This window comes from Rattus norvegicus, chromosome 17 (assembly GCF_036323735.1).
Source record: "Rattus norvegicus strain BN/NHsdMcwi chromosome 17, GRCr8, whole genome shotgun sequence".
NCBI lineage: Eukaryota > Metazoa > Chordata > Mammalia > Rodentia > Muridae > Rattus > Rattus norvegicus.
Window position 1 is genome coordinate 9,951,213 of NC_086035.1, and position 14,899 is coordinate 9,966,111.

Sequence of the window (14,899 nt, forward strand, 5' to 3'; positions counted from 1 at the left end):
ACTGGGCTAGGTTTCTGCTATTGAAGACTCCAGCCCACTGAGGCAAACCTTCACTGAACGGGCCACACGTTTCTGCAATCACGATCAAGGGTATTTAGCAAACACCTGCGTACACAGCACACCGCATTCGCTCAGTCAATGCTAAAATGCTACACCCAGGCCAGGCAAGGTAGCAAATGCATTTAATAGCAGCACTTACTGATCTGAGTTCAAGGCCAGCTTGGTCTACATGGCAAGTTCTGGACCAGAGCTACACTGAGATAGACCTATCTGCTGAAACCTTGGCCTAGGCAATAGAGATCACATGGCCATAATCACTGCCAAGACTCGGGTCTGGTATCATGTTTGTGTTTCTGTTATCGCCACAATTTGTATAGATACATGTTCGATAGATTGTGAAATACCTACTCATTTTTATGCTTTCGCCCTCAGGTGAAGTCTTGCCGACGGTCTGGGCAGACGTTATTAGTTTGTTCTTCCCATGCCCTTTAGAGGGGGAGCTGTGCACACCTGAGGCAGATGTGAATGCAGGCAAAACACCCACACACATAAAAGAAAAAGTTAGGCAAAGTAGAGCCTCCCTCTCCCAACCCTTGGAGATGCAGCAGAGTGGGCTGAGGGTGACAAGTAGCCATGGAATTCTCTGAATGAGTTCTTTGTACCAGGGAAGGGCAGGGAGGACAAAGACGGAGGCTCTCCTGAGACAGGAGCAAAAGTCACCCCTGGAGAGGATTCTCCCGTGCCCTTTGCTAGTTCTTTGCATGAGCCCAGCTCTGCTTTACAGGGACGGACATTCCATAACAGTGTTCCTGCCAAGTACACGCCTGTGGGACAGGACACAAACATGGGGTTTGTCTGTTGGCCGTCCCATACACACTTAATTCATTTACTCTTCAAACTTCTAAAAGGAAGTTTCATTTACAACTGGGGCAGCTACAGCTGACTCACAAAGCTGACCCCATGGCAGGCCCCTTCCTACACCAGCCAGATGGCGCTTCCCCGGGGATCCAGTATGGCTGTGGAAGGCCTGCCAATCACTGTACAGATGCTCCCTGGATGCTTTTCCACTCTTCCCTCCACATGGGCAAGCTTCCGGACAGAAAGACCCACAGTTGGTTTTATACATTTTTTGTTATAAAACGTTTAATATTAACCTACAATACAATGTAAACCTTTATGAAAAAATTTGAAGTACACTAGATTTCTTCAGGAAATTATTAACTACTCAGGTGCAGTACAGGTGGGGCACTGCATCTCTGTGGATGCATCTTCTGTTGCTGCGTTCTTCACAAGTCAAAACCTCCCCCCTGACAAACAGAAAAGCCAACCAGCTGGAAGGTGGAGGTCCCTGTTCAGTGCCAGGTGACACCCTCTGAATATGTGCTCTGGGGCTGCTGCGCCTCTCAGTCGCCTCTGACATTCTTTCCTTGGCCTTGGCACTGTCAGCAATTTTCATAATAACTGATCAGTTGGAAAATTCTAGGGTTTTTTTCTTTTTTGTGTAAGTTTTTAAAGAAATAGGAATTCTCTTGCCTTCTCTGCATCTCATAGTGGAAGCAAGCAAGGAGGAAAACAAAAACAAAACCTATCTGCCACAGACAATTCTGCAGAGGAAGAAAAGACCAGACTGAGGCTGCAAAAATTCAACTCACTCAGGCATTGTTGCTTGGTCATCCCCATGGTCATTCAGCCGAGGCCATCTGACAGGGGATGGAGGGGCACAACTGGAAACAAATGCTTCCACTGTCCATGACGACTTTGGAACAATTGGTGGGATCTTTTGGAAGCAATTTAAACAGCAGCAAATGGTCGAAGGTCTCTTCTAGCTCATAGGTTTAGGGAGTCCCAGACAGAACTGGCCTGGGGGACGAAAGGTGAAGTCTACAGCTCACCCAGGGAGAGAAATGGCCTCAAGACAGCAGAACAGGGGACAGCAAGAACACGAAAGTGTTTCACAGCTGCTGGAGAGCCTCACGTGGTGGTGCATACCCACATTTGCACCACAGGAGTGGGAAGCAGGAGGGTAGTTCAAGGCCAGCCTTGGGTATGTAGAGTTTGAGGCCACTTTGGGCCATCAGAACCTATCTCAAAAAGCTGAGAGGAAAACTAAGGGAGGGGGACAGGTGACGGGTAAAGCCTCCAGGACATGAACAGGCTGCCCTCAGAGTTGTGGCAAGAGTGGACCCCTTTTTTATTAGTCTGGCATCTAGTATATTTTTGCAGTTATCAAAAGGCAAAAGGCATAAAATTAAAATGTACACATTACAGAACGAGATTAAGAGGGAAAATCAGAACTTCCCCAAGCAGCCATGAACAAGACACTGCCACAGTACACATGCCCATGTGCCGGGCAGTCAGACAGGGACTACAAGCTGGGAGGGTGGCTCCAAGTGGGAAAGCCTCTCTGCATCGATGTCAGCAAGACAGACTTCTCCTGAGCGTCCTCTCAACCTATCACTGTAGTTCCAGCCGGCCTAGCTGCGCTAACACTTCCCAAGGTAGAATCAGAGCCCTGTGCTAAGGCCTCAGGGATCTGCTCAGGTTTTCCAAATGACTCCACAAGCCGTCCTCTAACAACAGAGAGCTGCAGAGAACAGAAGCACAGGACTGTCACAGAGAGAAGTGGCTTTAGAGGGTCTCTTGGAGGTGACCAACACAAGCTATGCTTTCTCCGGACTGGAATGCCCCCACACACTAGTGAACTACAGGAACCTCAGAGAGCGGCAGTGTCAAGCCTGTACCAGCACAGCAAGCCCATACTGGAACACTTGTCAGCACACACTGGCATGTGCTCATACATGGCTCAACCACATACCCACTACCAAAAACTCAATCACAGACGAGACATTTCAAGGGGGAAAAGGCTCCTGTTGCTTCACCACGGCAAGAGGAAGGCTGCAAACTGTCTCTGGTGCCATGAAATGTGCTTTCCAACAACACACACAGGCTGGGAGTCCAATTTCTCTTTCAAAGTTTCTGGTTCAAAACTTTGAGACAGGGCCTCCTCACTCTGTAGACCAGGCTGGCCTGGAATTCAGAGATCTGCTGCCTCTGCCTCCCAGCACACCACCATGCCTGCGATGGGTCTATATCCTTAAACATCATTATCATATGTGCACTCAAACAGGACGAGCCTCCGCAGGTGGGACGGAGGGCCCGGGCCCTAGTCCTCTGGAAAGGCACCGAGCTCGGCAAGTTAGGAAAGCCGGGAAGAGCAGTGTGTGCAGTCAGAGGGGAAGCAGGAGCTGCTGTCCTTTGGCTGAGACCCCTTCACCACCACCTGGTACAGATGCCAAGGAGAAGCTGTATGTGTGTGTAAAGGGAACACACACCCCACACACAGCCTTTTGTGGGTCACAATCCCAGACTTCCTCTCATTGCTCCAAATGGGATACCTCTGGGACCGTGAGAGGAACAGTGGCAGAAGGAAGCACAAATGAGCCCAGGGCACCTTTATTACACCGCCGTGGGCCATGGAGCCCAGGGCACTGGCTCTTTATCAAATCTGAGGAAAAAATACACCTAAGTCAGCCTCACTCCTTTGGTCATTATCATTACAAAGCAAACAGAAACAAAGTTATTCATGAACTGTGGGCAGTCAGTCCATCCTTCTCTCCCCTCTTCCTCTGGAAGTAGGAGAAGCAGGTCCTCAGGAGCTGCTGCTGGAGCTGATGGTGGGTTTCTTTTTTTCTTTTCTACAAAAGCAAGAATGACTGAGAAACAGTGGGAATGTCTCCTTCCCCACGTGGGCGGAGGGATGGGTTGGAGGTGAAGTCTTCACTGGAGGATGGAGAGGCGGCTGTGGAAGGCGAGTCTGCTGGGCAGGTGCATTCACTGCCGGCCTTGCACACGCACACAGGCTGTGCCTCTTGCAGGCAGCATGGTTTCCGATCCTTCCGCAGGATGCAGCAGTTTTTTTAAAAAAAATATTGTATTATAATAATAATAATAATATGAATTTATCTCTTGTTCTCTGTTTTTGTTTTTCCATTTCTTTTAGGGATTGGGGTGGGAAGAAGGAGGCAGAAAAGTGTCATTCGTCTGTCAGGTCCTGAACAAAGAGAACTTCTGTGTGGCTTAGTCCCGCCTCCTGCAGGGTGGGGGGGTTGGGCCATTCCTCTGAAGGGACACAGGGAAGTACCCGTCTTGGAAAATTGGCTTCAATCTGAAACTTTTCAGGGCTTTCCTTCAAGGAGAATAAGAAGTCGTGGATGACCTGTAGATGCCACACAGAAAAAGAACGTGGTAAGGAGAGACTCACTGTGAAGTCCCATGTCCTAACCTTCCCCAGGAAGACCCAAGCAGACAGTAGTCCTATTCTAATGGAATTCTACCTTCTTTTAAAGAGTTCACCGGAGTGTGGCAGCCCATGCCTTTAGAAAAACAGTTTAAGAGACTGAGGAACCTCATACCCTCATAGCTCCAGAGTACGTCCCTACAAACACCCCGAGTTAGAGAACCCTACAGTGGGAAACCTGAACGACGTACTAGTGAGCACCATAATTACTTGTGCTCAGTGCTGTCAGTTCACTGTGAGTGCCTTATACCATGTAAAGGAGACAGAAGACTGCACGAGCCCAACACTTTTGGAGGCAGAATAATGTGAGTTCAAGGCCAGCCTAGTCTACATAGTGAGTTCCAGACAGCATGTCTTAGAAAAAAAAGAATTCACACAAGCTAGTCTTTTGACTCCCCCCACCCCAGCCCTGCCACCCAAGAATCTGACCTTAGGTAAAGCTAAACAATTTAAAATTTTTCTTTACTTATTTAAGGGTCTCACAATGTAGCTCAGAGATCCACCGCCTCTTTTGCCTCCCCCTATGCTGAGATCAAAGGCATGCAGCAGCATGGGGCAATTACAACCACCCAAGCAAACAATACTTACTAGAAATAGGCATGGTTTCGGAAAAGCTGGAAGGCAGTGTTCAGAATATTTATCCCCTTTGAGTTCATTTTAAGCTGTCTGCCAACCTGGTATCCCATTATCTCAGAAGACTTTAAATAACCTCAAAATCAGAGCATTTAACTGATATACTACAAAGTTTAATATGCTATCCTTCCATACCATGGAGGTTTCAGGATCCTCCTCCAAGCCAAGTTCCTCAGGCATTCAGCTATAACTCATGCATTCTCCTGTCCTTAAAATGGTTTAAAGTACTCACACCAGTGAACTGAAAGTACTGTGCACATTTAATTATGGTACACACCGATGACAGTTCAGGTGGGACCAGGTTTTCTCTAACTGGGGGTGTATGTAGGGATGTACTCTGAAACAACAAGGTTCTTCAGTCTTTTAAACTTGTTTTTTAATTTTTATTTTTTAAAAAAAGATGTATTTATTTATGTATATGAGTACACTGACACTGTCTTCAGACACCAGAAGAGGGCATCAGATCTCATTACATACAGATGACTGTGAGCCACCATATGGTTGCTGGGATTTGAACTCAGGACCTCTGGAAGAGCAGTAGGTGCTCTTAAATGTTGAGCCATCTCTCCAGCCCCACCACTTTTTTTTTATTAATGGAGGTCCCACACTTCCTGTTTAGCCAATAGGCTATGCAGTGTCAGCAGCTATGTTCCTGTTCAAACTTAGAGTTGAGTTTGGATGGCTGGCTTTCATGTCTTGTGCACATGTCCCCATCCCTCTAGGAACAATGCCTTGCTTTCTGACAAGTCATTTTGTAGCCTAATGTTTTTTCTTTCTCCTGGTCCAGTCTCAGAAACAGCCATTTCCAAGGAGAGCTGTTCAAGATGGCTGTTTATTTTTAAGGTTTGTTTTTTTTTTTTGAGACAGGGTTTCTGTAGCTCTGGCTGTCCTAGAACTCAGAGTCTACCCTGTCGTCAGTCATGTCGTTCCCTCTCTGCTGAGGTGGAAGGAAGCCTGCTACACTCAGTGGTCTGTACTACAGCCATCAGGGCTGGCCATTAACGCAGATGTGTCACTCCTAAGATTATATGTGAGGGCAGGTGGCACCAGGTTTTCAAGAATACTAAATTATTTGGTCATGTTACTATCAATGAATGGTTAATTCCAGGCCAGCATGGGATTTAACTGTGACTCCTTGGATGTCATTCTTCTCTCCAAGCCCCTTTTCCAACTAAACTAAAACTATGTAAGATTTTATTCATAAGGCCACAGAGATGGCTTAGCAGTAAAACAGCCCTTGCTGCTCTCTTAGAGGACCAAAATTCAGCTTTCAGCACTGCTGGGTAATTCACAACTGTCAGCAACACGCATGCGCGCGCGCGCACACACACACACACACACACACACACACACACACACACACACACACACACACAGAGTAAATCTTTACAAGTAAATAAAGTGGACAGGGCTAGAGCAATGGCCCAGTGCTAAGAGCACTGGCTGCTCTTCCTGAGGACCTGGACTGTTCTCAGCACCCACATGGCAGCTCACAACTGTTTGTAAGCCCTGTTCTAGGGGCTCCAACGCCCTCTTCTAGTGCCTGCGGGCACTACAAGCACATAGTATACAGACATACATGCAGGCAAAACCCTCATATACATAAAATAAAAATAAATAGGTCTTTAAAAAAAGAAAGAGAGGCTTGAGAGACAGTTTAGAAGTTGAGAGCACTCGCTGCTCTTGCAGAAAATGTGGGTTCCGTTTTTGGTGCCCAGCTGAATAACCCACATGGCAGATTACAACCTTCTGTGACTCCAGTTCTAGGGGATCCAACAGCTCTGGCCTCCTCAGGCTTGAGGCATACATGCAGAGCACATACATATGTACGGGCAGACAAAACACTCACGAGACACGTGAAATATAATGACGACGTGCTGGGGAGGGAGGATAGGAGATCCTAGGACCTGAGAGCAAGCCCAGGTCCCAGGAGAGATTGTCACAGGAAATAGGGAATGCATCCTGAGAAAGACATCTGAGGTTGACCTCTGATTTCCAAATGCAACACATGCAAACACGTGTACACACACACACACACACACACACACACACACACACACACACACACACTTTAAAACAAATGAGAAGCCTAAGGCACCTTGCTAGGTTTCACACATAGAAACTGTTCCTCTGAGTATGGATAGGAGTAGAAACTTCAGGGAACTCCACAGAGAAACTGAGGAGTGAATCTGTAAGTTAAGATACACATACAAAGTGGGGTATGCTGACACACACCTTTAGTTCCAGCTCAAGAGGCAGGGACAGGTGATCTCTGAGTTCAAGGCCAGCCTGGTTTGCAGAGCAAGTTACAGGACAGCAGGGCTACATAGAGAAACCCATCTCGAACCCCCTCCTGCCCCCTCAAAGATCTACATGCACCTGTAGATAGGAAACAAGGAGAACAACATCTGCTGACTGCGTACTACATAGCAGGAACTCTGGGAGGCAACTCCAGGGCTAGAGAGATGGCTCAGTGATTAGAAAAACTGGCTGCTCTTCCTAAGGTCTTGAGTTCAATTTCCAGCACCCAGCTGGTAGTTCATAAACATCTATGACAGCAGTCTCCTGTAACTCTCATGGACTCTAATGCCCTCCTCTGGTGTGCAGATGTACATGCAGACAAAACATATACACATAAAATACAATAATCTTAAAAAGGAAAAAGAAAAATACATTTAAAAACCCAGGGCTGGAGAGACAGCTTAATGGGAGACCCTGACTTCCATTCTAAGCACTGGAAATCAAAACCCCCAAAGCAGGTGTGAGTGCTGCTCTCACTGCTTCATTCCCATGGCCACGCCTCCTTTCCATTCTGTGCTAGGTCTCTGTGTCTTACCTTTTGTGCTAACTGCACACTTTGTAGTTCAGAACACGGTTAGAAGGGGAGCAGAAGCCCTTCACCAGGGCTCAGCATGCACAGGTCCCTCTGTCAAGCCTGAAGGTTCCATCCCGGGGACCCAGACAAAGGAAGGAGACCAACCAGCCTCCCCTGGTCTGTCCTCTGCCCTCCACCCTCCACATCTACAGTCCCAATCTATAACACCATGTGGCTTAGGTGATCCTTACTGTTAGAGACTGTGAAAAATGGAATCGTCGCTCTACTCTGGAATCATTGGGTAACTTGAAAATGATCTTGACACTGTCAGGGTCATCTGGGGAGGGCTCAGGGGGCAGGCACTCCAGCTTCCTCTCCTTCTCCTCCTGTAAGTTCTAGAGACAGAGCAAAGGTGAGGATGTGGCCGAACAGGGGTGTAAAGGTCACGAATGTTCACTGAAAACTGACGAACAATCACTGAGGGGCCAGGAGCACAGCTCAGCAGGTAATGGGGTGTGGGCCCTGAAGGTACAAGCCTGACACAGACTGAGCTCCATCCCAGAAATCATGGAAAGGGGGGAGGGAGACCGTCACAGAAGCCTCTGGCATGTGTGTACTGTGTTCTCACATCGCATACACAGAACGGATAAATAAACGCTCCCTTATTCCCTGGTCGAGTGAGACAGGGTCTCATCATATAGCCCCGGCTGGCCTAAAACTTGGTATGTAGATCAGGCTGCCCTCAAACTGATAAACTGGCCTCAATCCTGCCTCTGCCTTTTGAGTGGTAAGATTAAAGGCCTGTACCACTACATCCAGCTGGACAAAACTTTAAAAGCAACCCCTCAAAAAACCCCCTCTTGGGGTTGGGGATTTAGTTCAGTGGTAGAGCGCTTGCCTAGGAAGCGCAAGGCCCTGGGTTCGGTCCCCAGCTCCGAAAAAAAAAAGAAAAAAAAGAAAAAAGAAAAAAAAAAAGAAAAAAGAAAAAAAAAACCCTCTTGGTAAGAAACAAGGACCAGGCCTACTGTACCACACGCACTGCTGACAGGGACAGGCACTGGGTCCTGGGGAAAGGGTGTGTCCTGGCCAGAAGCAAGCAGCAAATCGAAAGGCAGGGAACAGAGGTGTGGCTCACCTGCCGCCTTCGCTCCTCCGCCAGCTTCTGCTGCTGCACCTCCTCCTCCTTCCGGCGCTTCCGCTCTCTCTCCTCCCTTTTCTTCCTCTCTTTCTCCTGGTCTGCCCTGAGAGAAGCCAGGTAGGCTTCATCCTGCTGTTGTCTCAGCACCTGGGTTTGGTTCCTTTCTTCCCTGCAGATGGAGGAGAAGCGTTCAACACTAACTTTACAAACTTGTTTTCCTGGCCGGTGGTCCTCCTCCTGCTCACTCATCTCTAGGATAGAACCAAGGGCAGGCCGTGTGCACAGCACAGCAGGCAAGAGCATTTCCTGACCTCCCTTGTCTTGCAGGCCAGTCCCAAGCTTGAGATCCTCCTGCTTCAGTCTTTCAAGTACCGAGATTAGAGAAAAGTCCACCATGCCCAGCTCCTGGCTTCTACCTTATTAAATAATCTATTTCTTAAGGAGACAAGTGTCCTGCTTGTTGCTACTGTGAATTTGACACAAGTGGACACACCTGAGAAGAGAGAACCACAAGTGAGAGACTCCCAGGGCTATGGGGAAGCCTATGCGGCACTTTCTTAGTGATTCATGTGGGAGGACCCAGTCTACTGTGGGCAGTGCCACCCCCTAGGCAGGTGGTCTGGGATGGCATTAGAAAACAGGATGAGCGAGGCATGAGGAACACCCAGTTAGCAGCAAACGGCCTCTCCTTCGTTTAGTTCATGTCCTGACGTCTCTCAGGACTGTCCTGACTAGTTTTTCTGTCAATTGACACAAGGTAGAGTCTTCTGACAGGAGGACCCCAATCAGAAAACGCCTCCATAAGGTCAAGCTGCGAGCAAGTCTGTTAATTAGTAACTGATGTGGGCGGGCCCAGGTAATTGTGGGTGGAGCCACCCTGGCCTGGTATTGGTCTTGGTTCTGTAAGAAAGCAGGCTGAGCAAGCTGGTAGGCAGCACTCCTCCATGGCCTCTTTCATCAGCTCCGCCTTCAGGTTCCTGTCCAGTTTTGAGTTCCTGTTTTGACTGCCCTGGATGATGAGCTGATACAGAACTATAAGCAAAATAAACCCTTTCCTCCCCAGCTTGCTTTGGTCCTGGTGTCTTATCCCACCAACAGAAACCCTGACTAGGACACAGGTTTTATATACCTCGAGATAGTCTCGAAACTTACTATGTATTCAAGGATAGCCCTCAATTTCTGATCCCTTTCCCTCCCAGTGTTAGGAACTCAAGTGCATTCCCTGTTTATTTTTTCTTCTCCTGGAGATTTGGGAGCAGGGTAGAAATGCCACCCATGAAGGCATTTCCTAGAGCAGAGCAAAGCAAACTCATTGGCATTTGGGATCAAAATTTGGGTGCAGCTTTGTAGCCAGCGCTACCCACTGAGCTATCTCATGGCTCTGCACTTAACTCTCTGACAATCTCTTGCGTTTAGATAGTGAACTTTAGTCATTTTCAACTCCAATCCTCTCTCATCCCCTCCCTTTGCACCGGAACCTTCTCAGCAAATCCTCCTGACCCTGCCCTTCTCAATGTGGCCATTGAGCATGGTTTCTTGACAGAGGGAAGTTGGGAGTTATTTACAGAAACTTAGGAGCGATTTCATCTCTCCACCTCTGCCTTTCCTCTTGTCCTGCCCCCCACTCCCACCCCCGACATCCCTGAGCCTTGAGGAAGGACCACAGCTGAGCCAAGCACTTGGCATATCTCTTCTCCACACTCTGGTCACCTAGAGGCTTTGGCATGCGCCCTTCTTCATGTGCTTATTTGTACATGATGCTGAGGAAGGAGCCGGCATGCCACATGCCACAGCACACACGTGCAGGTCAGAGGACACCCTGTGGGAGTCAGTTTTCTCCTTCCACCATGTGGGTCCTGAGGACTCAGGCTTGAAAGAAGTGTAGTCTTGCTGGCCCTCAATCTTTTTTTTTTTTTTTTTTTTTTTTGGTTCCTTTTTTTCGGAGCTGGGGACCGAACCCAGGGCCTTGCGCTTCCTAGGCAAGCGCTCTACCACTGAACTAAATCCCCAACCCCTCTGGCCCTCAATCTTTTTTTTTTTTTTAAAGATTTATTCATTTATTATATATAAGTACACTGTAGCTGTCTTCACACACACCAGAAGAGGGCATCGGATTTCTTTACAGATGGTTGTGAGCCACCATGTGGTTGCTGGGAATTGAACTCATGACCTCTGGAAGAGCAGTCGGGTGCTCTTAACTGCTGAGCCATCTCTCCAGCCCTCTGGCCCTCAATCTTAAAAAAAAAAAAATTTATTATTCTTTTTAAAACTCTGTGTGTGTGTGGGGGGGGGAGGAAGGGAGGGAGGGGGAGAGAGAGAGAGAGAGAGAGACAGAGACAGAGAGAGAGAGAGAGAGAGAGAGAGAGAGACAGAGACAGAGAGACAGAGAGAGAGACAGAGAATATATACACAGAGTGGAATCTCCCAGAACTGGAATTACTGGAACTGCCCATCTTTAGTGCTGGGAGCTGAACTGAGGTCCTTTGAATCTTAGATACTGAGCCATCTCTCCAGCCCCTCCATTTATTTTCTGGGACAGGGTTTCTCAATGAACCTGAAGCTCGTTCACTGTCTAGACGGCAAAGCTGGAGGGTCCTCCTGTTTCCGCTCTGCTTGGTGTTGGGGTTACAGCTGCACACAGCTGGTCCTCGCTCACACAGAAAGCACCGTGGATGGCTGTCCCCCGTTACCCTGGAGCGGCTGCTGATGTCTGCACCAAGCTCAGGCAGTCGAGTCTGGACCCCAGAAGGACAGGGCTCAAACAACTTCCCGAGAGCTGAAACAAGGGAAGCTGAGTGCTTCCAACTTAGCTAAATTGCTTGAGTTCACCGTCATAGCACGAGCCGAGGGAACCTTGCTTTGAGGCTGTAAAGCAGTGCAGGCGTGCAGTCGGCATCCAGGGTGAGAGGGGTGAAGGGACACAGCAGGCCTGGGCTAGAGCTCTCAACCCTGGAGACTGAGGCTGCCTCAGGGGCAGAGGCTCGGAACAGACTGACACACAGACACCTGGCTATTGTCCACTGCTACACAACTTGCTTGGTGTGTGGAAAAACCATCTATACAGCTGGTGCCCAAAGTGATGTATGTTGAGCATGAGTAGGTAAATGGGCTGGCCTTTCATTTGTTTGTTTGTTTGTTTTTTTTCTTTTTTCTTTTTTTTCGGAGCTGGGGACGGAACCCAGGGCCTTGCACTTGCTAGGCAAGCGCTCTACCACTGAGCTAAATCCCCAACCCCTCATTTGTTTTCTATTATTATCTTCAGAGTAAGCAAAGGGAGACGTGCACAAGTGTCTACAAAACTAGAAGCACCCTAGAATGGTCAATGCTTTTCAGTTTCTTCTTTGACTTTCCCATTTCCAATTTTCTATCACTATTGTACATAACTCATGTAATGGGGAAGTTATAATCAGCTCGCCTTTTCCACATGAAGTTCTGTCTATGATGGTCCGCATTCTGAACTCTCCTTCAACATGAAGCAAAGGCTTTGAAAGTGCCCAAGACAAAGGAAAGTAGTTTGTGGAGCCCCAAGTCAGTTGTCCAAACATCATCTGTCTCTTTCCAGAAAAGAACCCCCTAGTACCTTTCTAGGCGTTCTGACACCAGGTAAGTCTGGTTTGCATCCATAATGAACGTCAACTGGTTGATGAGGTCATCAGGTTGAATGAGGCCTTCGAGCCTTCCTACCACAGTCATTCGCCGGTCCTTCAACATAATCATAGCCAGGAATGGATAGGTGTTCTCTCGTAAAGCCTGGGAGACTGACACAGAGACCCAAGAGATCAAGCATAAGACTTGGGATGCAACAGACCAATCCTCAGACGTATACTCTTGGATGGGAAAAGGGAAGGTGTCATCTCTTCTTTTTCTACTGCTTTCTTTCTTTTGTAATAAGTAACTGATGGAAACACACTTAGAGATTTCTGTCTGTCTTATGTATGTCAGTACTTGTCTCATGGACACTTGAGCATCACATGCATGCACGGTGCCTGTAAAGGCTGGAAGAGCGTCAGACTCCTTGGAACCTGTGAGCTGCCATGTGGGTGCTGGGTAATGAACCTGGGTCTTCTGGAAAAGTGGCCCATGTCTTAACCGCTGAGCCATCACTCCAGTTCCTCTACAGTTGTGTGCAGACATTAGAAGATAGCTTTCTGGGGGGTTGGGGATTTAGCTCAGCGGTAGAGCACTTGCCTAGCAAGCGCAAGGCCCTGGGTTCGGTCCCCAGCTCCGGAAAAAAAAAAAAAAAAAAGATAGCTTTCTAGAGTTGGCCCTCCTCTCCCACCCTTTTGGATAACCAAACTCAGACTCCCATTTCATCAGCCTGGCCTGGTCTCCTCATTTTTTTCTGTCACAAGTGTGTATTCCTGAACTGAGTGAGGTGAGTGCTTAGAGCAGCAGGAGGCTTTTTCGTAAGTTTCCGTCATGCTGGGAAAGGCCTCAAGTTCTAAGACGCTGTCTCCTGAGTGGAAGAGAAGGCTCTGCAAAGACTCTCATGACCGCTTAGGTATAATCTCTCCAAATGTGCAGAGCCAGGGCCACCGGACACAATGCTGCTGTTCTTGGCTGCATGCTGGTGGCCGTGGTTTTCTCACCACATATGTTCCCCGTCTTTTCCTCCTCATCTAACTCCTCCCCTACCTCATTTTCCTAGTCTTTCTTTTCCCTTAGCAAGGGTAGTTTTTCTGCTCCAAGTAAAGTTAAAAAGTTGGTCTATAAATAACCAAAATTTTACTATGATACAATTGCATCTATATTCTTATGCTATGAAAAAGAAATTGTATCCTTTGTGCCATCTATCTGCTAGCCCCACAGAGCCATATTAGAACACAGGCTGCCGAAAAATACCACATGTTCATAAATCAATTAGGAGTAAAGATTTAAAAGACGCAGGAGAAACAGCTACAGTATATTTGGTTCTGAACACCAGGCACTGATGCCTACCTAGGTGTTAGCACATACAGAGGTTGCTAGACAAAACGGCTACAAAATGACTGTATTTTCACCACTGGGTATGTTTGTATTGTCTGATGGTTTCTGAAAACACTGATCTCTAACTAAGAGTTGCTGCCAGAAAGACTGAACTCTCTGTACCCACTGCCAGCGCTCTAGCACTCAACAGCAAACTCATTCCAGAGTTCTGTTGAAAGCCTGGGCAGAGAAGAGGAATGCCTATCAAGAGCCTGTTAAAATTAGACAAAACTGACTTAAAATGAGAGTCTCTGGCAATGGTTAGTTATAAAGAATGGGCCTTAAACTCTGTCTGCCCCAGTCAAACCCCAACCGTATGCTAACTGTATGCCTGGATCTGTCTTAAGCTCTCTGCGATTGTTTCATCCATCTCAAGGAAGAAATAATACAACAGTCATCTCTCAGACTGCTGACAAAATTAAATGACTTCAACTAGCATTGCGTCTACCACAGAACCACCACCTGAGTGACAGCACAGCATGTTTCTCCAGACTTCCCCAAGGATATTCTGACCTCTCACTAAGGCAGCGGAACACAACTTACCCCTGTACCCCTCCGGTTTGTTTGTAGAACAAGCCCAAAAAAGCATCCGGCTGTTTATCAGCGAGATGACCTCAGGTGCGCAGAGAGCATTGCTGTGGAACAAGACAAGACAGCGTGAGAGTAATCTGCCAACTATACAAGTCCGAGAAGAAAGAAAACGACTGGACTACTTACCGGCAGAACTCATCAGAGTCCTGGTGGTCATCCCCATGAAGATAAACCAAAAGAAATCGAAGTTCCCGCTTGGCGTCACTAAGTGCCTTTGAGAGACAAAAGACCACAATTCACTACTAAGATCTAAACTACTGTTCAGGCTAAGGGTCCAGATGAAGGTGACTATTGACCAACATTAGCAACTAGAAAGAGGGGAGGGAAATGGGGTTGCAAGGGAGACGAGACTACATACTTCCCGGGCTGCTGCCTTTGCAGCCACCCTGGCATCGCCCTCCTTACAAAGCCCAAGCCAACAGCGTTAATGAAAAGCCTGTCGTGCTGTTAGACCTTATGC

The 14,899-nt window shown here is 47.8% G+C and overlaps 1 protein-coding gene across 4 annotated transcripts in view; it reads right to left on the reverse strand.

Annotated features, from left to right (window-relative positions):
• Positions 1-1,116: 1,116 nt before the first annotated feature.
• Positions 1,117-14,899, reverse strand: part of Faf2 (Fas associated factor family member 2) — a 42,268-nt gene continuing 28,485 nt past the window's right edge. For all 4 annotated transcript variants that reach the window (XM_008771488.4, NM_001399396.1, NM_001017445.2 and 1 more), the window contains 6 exons: positions 14,566-14,651; positions 14,392-14,483; positions 12,464-12,641; positions 8,881-9,052; positions 7,997-8,140; positions 1,117-4,216 (listed from right to left, as the gene is read on the reverse strand). In XM_008771488.4, coding sequence (XP_008769710.1) covers positions 4,034-4,216; positions 7,997-8,140; positions 8,881-9,052; positions 12,464-12,641; positions 14,392-14,483; positions 14,566-14,651 — 855 coding nt within the window. In that variant the 3' untranslated portion in view covers positions 1,117-4,033. The remainder of the gene's footprint in view (positions 4,217-7,996; positions 8,141-8,880; positions 9,053-12,463; positions 12,642-14,391; positions 14,484-14,565; positions 14,652-14,899) is intronic.